We start from the raw sequence: 7126 nt of genomic DNA, 5'->3' as shown, positions 1-7126 counted from the left end.
GGAAAATGTTTTCCTTCATACCAAACACACCCTTTCCGGAAAATGTTTTCCTTCATACCAAACACACCCTTTCCGGAAAATGTTTTCCTTCATACCAAACACACCCTTTCCGGAAAATGTTTTCCTTCATACCAAACACACCCTTTCCGGAAAATGTTTTCCTTCATACCAAACACACCCTTTCCGGAAAATGTTTTCCTTCATACCAAACACACCCTTTCCGGAAAATGTTTTCCTTCATACCAAACACACCCTTTCCGGAAAATGTTTTCCTTCATACCAAACACACCCTTTCCGGAAAATGTTTTCCTTCATACCAAACACACCCTTTCCGGAAAATGTTTTCCTTCATACCAAACACACCCTTTCCGGAAAATGTTTTCCTTCATACCAAACACACCCTTTCCGGAAAATGTTTTCCTTCATACCAAACACACCCTTTCCGGAAAATGTTTTCCTTCATACCAAACACACCCTTTCCGGAAAATGTTTTCCTTCATACCAAACACACCCTTTCCGGAAAATGTTTTCCTTCATACCAAACACACCCTTTCCGGAAAATGTTTTCCTTCATACCAAACACACCCTATATGTTGTACTCTTTTCCTTAGCCTAAGTTTTCACTTTAAAAATAATAACTTTTAACGGCAATAAATATACATATTAATAAAGTGCTAAAGTTTTTATCGGCATTAGATAATTGTCACTAGATCCAAAGTTTCTATATGCTTAAGGTACATTTACAAAGAGTGTTAATTACCGCTAAAAATGCTTATTTAGCAGTAATTAAGCTATTGTCATTAATTAATTGTCGCTAAAGATTATTTTTGATGTAGTGAAAGAGTGCTAAAGTTTTTATCAGCATTAGATAATTGTTATTAGATCCAATGTCGCTATATGTTTCAGGTACATTTACAAAGAGTGTTAATTGCCCCTAAAAATACATATTTAGCAGTAATTAAGATATTGTCATTAATTAATTGTCGCTAAAGATCATTTTTGATGTAGTGCAATTTTTTATGTAGTGCACTACGTCAAAAATAATCTTTAGCGGCAATTAATTAATGACAATAGTTTAATTGCCGCTAAATATGTTTTTCTTATAGACAATTAAAACTCTTTGTAAATGTCCCTAAAGCCTATAGCGATATTGGATTTAGTGGCAATTAACTAATGTCAGTAAAAGCTTTAACATTCTTTGTTAATATGCATATTTGTTCTCGCTAAAAGTTACTTTTGTTTTGTTATAGTGTGCTCGCTACATTTTTTATTTATTTTCTTTTTTAATATTGTTACTTTTACCTTAGTCTCAAGTAATAACAACTCCTCTTTAATTATTTGAACTCATAAATGCATGAAACATCCCTCTTCTTCTTTTACTAGCGCTTTCCTTAGCTCTGCGGGATAGATAGAATTCTTTTATTCTTAATCAAATATCTTTAAAGGCCTTATATGGTGCGAACCGAGGGCAATTGCAAATATATAGAGAACACCATTCAAGTAAAAAATTATAAGTTTCCCTTTTGGAATTAATTTTAGATATATGGATTTCTAAAGTTAGGCTTTGACAAAATATTCGAAGTTTGACATTTGCTTATAAAAAGCAAAGTTCAAACATTTTTATGTCTGGACTTTATTAGTTTATACATATAATTATATGGTACTTCAATTTGATTTATTCATTTCATTTCACTCACAAGTCACAATACATATGATATCTCATTTCATTATCATTAATTTGAAGTCTCTACACGAATTTCATATTGGCTATTTTTGCACAAATTTTAAAACATTATCTACCGCTTACATGACAGCGTCCTACATAGGCTGTGTGCCTGTGTCATGAAATTTTCATCGTAAATTCAAATTAATTGAAGTTCGAAAACAAATATCAAATAACTCTGTGATGATCATAAAATATCTAGTTCTCTCTAGCTCTTATTTTCTTCACGCTTGTTAATTAGTAGAAGTTTGTTACTTCATTAGGATTGGCCGATAAGGTAAGGCCTAGCCCCCTTGCTTGTACTTGTCCGTAAAGTTTTTTTATCTTTTAATAAAAGACCGCTAGACACTCTGTCTAGTGGTATAAATTTGATTATTTTTTTAAAAAAAAGGAAAAAATGTTTAGACGATGTGTTTTGCCTTCTTGGTAGATGCCTTGGGAAATTTGTTTAAGATGAAAAAAGGAAAAGAACCAAAAAAAAAAAAACATTGTTAGAATACCTATTCTTCTCCACTTTTTGAACCTCAAATTAAATTAAAATGAAACTTTTATTGGTAATTATGAATGTAATAATAACCTCTCTTGAAATTTATATTGAGTGCTTTCGTAGAGGCAAGATAGGCTAGCTTTCCATAATTAATTAAAAGGTGAAGGTAGAAGAATACTTAGTAGTTAATTAAATAGACGAGTTTATTAAAAAAATGGTGCACAAAACATTCCGTGTTCACGTAGGATTTAGGAAAGAGTCGCATTTTAAGAAGTGTGATGTAAACAACCTACTCTAATACAAGCATTTGTGACGGACTGACTGCTTTCATGACTCAGATACAATTTTACAGTTACTTTTAGACTCCCCTTCAAATATATGAGTTTATGTAAAACAAAATTCTCATTACACTCAAAAGAAAAGTGAAAAGAATAAAAAAGTGATAAAATTAAAATACTAGTGGTGAAAAGGTAAAAGTAAAAAATCATAGTGATATCAGCATGTAAATTAAATAACATTCCCCTCCCTATAACCCTAGTGAAAGCTTTTTAAAAGCCAATATTCTTGCATTTTAGCATATATATAGGTTGAAATTCTTGTTCTTTTTTTTTCATTCAAAAAAAATGGCAGACATTAATTTGAATTTTTTACATAAATAATATCAATAGAGGAAATGAGATCTCTTGATTATCTTACTATTTGCATCATTCATAGAGTAGTTGTTGCATTTGAGCTTGATTCTAACTTCATCTGTGACATGAGCTTGTTCCTATTGTCGTTCCCATATCCAATAAAGGAGGAGTGCTACTATTGTAGTAAACTGACAGTCAACGTAAAATTAGCTAATTTCATAATGTATTCTCTTAATACAACTCCAATTCAATAGGGGTTGATCGAGGCATATAATAGTATAGATGTTGTTGTATTTGCAGCTTAATTATATATTCTATCACACAAAAGTGAAATTGGTTGTTGAAACTACTCAATCATATATGATATATTAATTCTCATAAGATCCAAAAAGGAAAAACAAAAAAAATTAGCAAATCATTTTTTTCTTTGCCTTTTCCTCCAATATGTTTACAAAATGTATAAAGAGATCTAAAAAAATTTGGAAAATGGATATATTTAGACCATGCTTGATCAAGGTCTTTAATTTCTAGAAATAATCTAAATTAGAACACTACAAATATTAATGAATTCTATCTTTTCTTTCACTAATATAATAATATTACAAACTTAATCCCAATTGAAGATCCAAAGGTTTACATGTACTTTTTTGTTTAGTAGATGAAGAATTATCCAAAATAGTTGATGGAGGCTTCATATAATTATTTCCTCCATGTGTAAGAGTAAATGTATAATTGTTAGAATCTTGATGAAATGGCCACTTTGCTCCTCCTTCTGATGATGAGACTTGATAATCATAATTAGGGTTGAAACTAATTTGGGATTCTTCATAAACATTAAATTGAGGATCATAAAATTGATAATTAATAATATTATTATTGTTGTAATTTTGATTATGAAAAGGTTGAAGATAGCAACTTAAGCTTGCTTTTCTTGCTTGAAGTTGCAATCTTTTTTTCCTCATTCTTTCCTTTTTATGAGCATTTTGATGACCTCCCAAAGCTTGAGAATTTGCAAATTGTTTTAAACAATATTGACACTCAAATTTCTTCATTATTTCTTCATGATTTGATAATATTTTTTCTTGATGATGAATATTTCCTGATGAAACTGTGGAAGCTGATGATGAATTTACACTTTCTTGATCTTCTTTTGATGAATTATTTTGGACTATATTTGGAGATTTTTTTGGATCATCAATAAGCTCAAAACCAAATATTTTAAGCTTCTTGTTGTTGTTGTTGTTGTTGTTTTCTATACATGATTTAGAAGAGGATTCATGATAATTTTCTCCATTTATATTGGATGATGGAGATTGAAAAATACTAGAAACAACATCTTTAGCCATGTTAATTTTTCTTGAGAAAATGAAATGAATTTGAAAGAGGGAATAATAAAAGAAGGATGATGTTTTTGTGTGTGACTTGTGATGGACTAATTTGTGTTTTGCATACTCTTCCTTATATAGTAGATTTCAATGGATTATTGTCTGGTATACCACTCATGTGCATTGACACCATAAAGAACTTTTATACTACCAATCAACATAAACTTTATTTATTATAAAAAATTAATTAATATCATTGATTTTTGATGGACGTCTAATTTACTTGTAATTATATAATAAGTGATATATTTAAATAAGAAAATTACTATTTTTTTATGAATATCTCTTCGATCGGAGATGATTTACTGGTAATTAATTATATTATAAGTGATCTGATTATGTGGATATTTTTATATTTGTGTATAAAATTTAAATACTTTTGACTATATGCAATGCAACTACTTTGTTTTTTTATATATATTTAAAAAAAAATGGCATAGGGCATAAATGTAGCAATAGTCAATATTAAAGAAAGAGAGAGGGGAAAAAGAATAGTCATAATTAGGAAGATGTCTCTCATGCAATATAAACAAATCTTGTAAAATATTAATGCATTAGATATACCATAAACTTTTCCAACCAAAGAGGATTCAGTGTGTATGATTAACGACTAAAATAATCATTTATTCTTACTTTTAAAAAAAAATTGGAATTAAAAAACATGCAATTATAGTACCACTTGATTACTTAAAAAAATAAATAGAAATATTCCATGCTTGAAGAGAGGAGAATGTTTTAAATATTGTAAATGCAAAACAACAAAAGTCAAAGAAAGATAGAGGATGTAATCACCTGGAAGGACTCAACAAATCTATCACTGTACTTAAAAGGTTTATTTATTACTTGTTTTATTGACCAAATTGGTTAGTGGATTCATGTATTGTCCTCTACCAAAACTTATAAAATACTAGAAAATCCAAGTTCACCTATTCGCCATTCATTCTTTAAGTAGAAGTTTTGAATTCAAGTCTTAAATAATAAAATCATGTTTTTTGTTATTCATTTTTAAACAGAAGTTTCAGATTAAAGCTTTAAATACTAAAGTCGTATTTCTCGTCATTCATTCTTAAATAGAAGTCTCAGATTCAAGCTTTAAATACTGAAGTCGTATTTATCGTCATTTATTCTTAAACAGAAGTCTCAAATTCAAGCTTTATATACTGAATTCGTGTTTGTTAGAGTCTTAGAGAGTATTTTACCCCACCCCTAATATGAAATTTCTCGATGCAAATCTAGATTTAGTTGTCCTTGAATTGATTAGTGAATTCATATATTGTACTCTACCAAATCTTATAATAAAATACTAGAAAATTGAAAATCACATTTTTTATCAGAAATTTTGGGTTCGAGCTCTAAATATTAAAATTGTCTTTGTTGGAGAGTGTTTTATACCCTTTCAATTGGGATTTCTTAGTGAATTTAGATTAAGCCGGACTCCAATATAGATATCAGACACCTTATGAGAAATTTTAAAAAATGATATTAAATTTGATTTAAATAAACATCTATGGGTGACAAGTCCCATCTACTACAGAACACTAAAATTATGTTCATGCACTACTAAACAGTAGAGTTGTGATTATTCATCACTTAAATGAAGGTTCTTTGCAATTATCCAAACTCCTATTCACTAAAAAATGTATTAATAAATAGTTTAATCTTGACCTTGTCAAAAGGGATGTAATTAAAATAATAATTATGGGAGAGTAGTTGCTAAACAAAGGAATATTAAGGAAGTGGTTGATGAGGTAAGCATATATACTAATTAAGGTCTTCTATGAGATCTGAGCATATCTTCTTAGAGCAAACAAACCTTATTAATTTATTTGTTTAAGGTGAATCAAGTCATCATCTAATATCATTCAAAAAAAAATTTAAAAATATACTTATCTTATTAAAGGGAAGTCTCGAAGGAATGATAAAGTTATCTTCGTATGATTTATAGATTACAGGTTCGAATCATGGAAGCAGTCACTAGAACTTGCATTATAATAGGTTGTCTACATCGCACTCTTTGATATGTGGCTTTTTTCTGAACTCTGTTAACGTAATATGCTTTGTGCACCATGATATCCTCTTTAATTTTGCATTACATTATATTATAATACATTAAGCAAAGGCATTTGTGTTGACAGTTGTCCCCTTTGGATTGGGACCCATAAATTGTAACTTTGTGGGACATGTTAGAAACTATTAGATTTTGTGTCTATTCCATTGTGTTGCAAGATCTTCCATTGGTGAATATGAATAGTCCACCAATCAATCTTTTCATTCTCATCAATTCCCACTCCTTTTTCTTCAAATTTTTTTATTGGATTTTTTCCATCTTTTTTTAGTCTTTTTTAAAATAAAAAAAAACATGAAGTTGGTGTCCAATATAATTAACTTGCACACATTTTGACTATTTTATGTATTTTTATTATCACTCGCCAATGTAACATAAATAGGATAATTTTGCTCACCAAAACTTAGACAAATGAAATTTGATTCCTAATTTCCAAAATTTACATATATATCATTGACTAATAATCCACACACTTGGATGCTCTTTCTAGTCTATTCGAATGCTTTAAGAGAAGAATTTCAACTAGGCGTATCGTAATCAGACAATTCATTTATATCAACGAATTAATTTCTGATCAGATGCTTATTCAATTACAATAGTTATTATCTTAGAAAGTCTTCTTCTTTTCTTCTTTTTTTGACAAAAATTAAAATTAAAAAAAAAAAAGACTTTCTGAGATAATAACCATCGGTTAAGCAATTACTCCCTATAACTATATTTGAATTTTGAAATCAGCTCCTACATCAACATGTGGAATAAATTCTTCAATTTATTTTTGAAGGACTAATCTTGGATTAGAATTTTGGTGGGTGGGTGGGTGGGGTGGGTTGGGTT

At 29.2% G+C, this 7126-nt stretch overlaps 1 protein-coding gene across 1 annotated transcript; it reads right to left on the bottom strand.

The window, feature by feature from the left end:
* Positions 1–3249: 3249 nt before the first annotated feature.
* LOC102600844 (zinc finger protein 5) lies at positions 3250–4318 on the bottom strand. The gene has a single exon (XM_006355867.2). The coding sequence runs from the start codon at positions 4186–4188 to the stop codon at positions 3442–3444; it is 747 nt and encodes a 248-aa protein (XP_006355929.1). The 5' UTR covers positions 4189–4318; the 3' UTR covers positions 3250–3441.
* Positions 4319–7126: the final 2808 nt, after the last annotated feature.

The sequence above is a fragment of the Solanum tuberosum genome, unplaced genomic scaffold (genome assembly GCF_000226075.1).
Source record: "Solanum tuberosum cultivar DM 1-3 516 R44 unplaced genomic scaffold, SolTub_3.0 scf00210, whole genome shotgun sequence".
Lineage (NCBI taxonomy): Eukaryota > Viridiplantae > Streptophyta > Magnoliopsida > Solanales > Solanaceae > Solanum > Solanum tuberosum.
The sequence above is the reverse complement of the archived record's forward strand: the minus strand, read 5'-3'. Positions and strand labels throughout refer to the sequence as shown.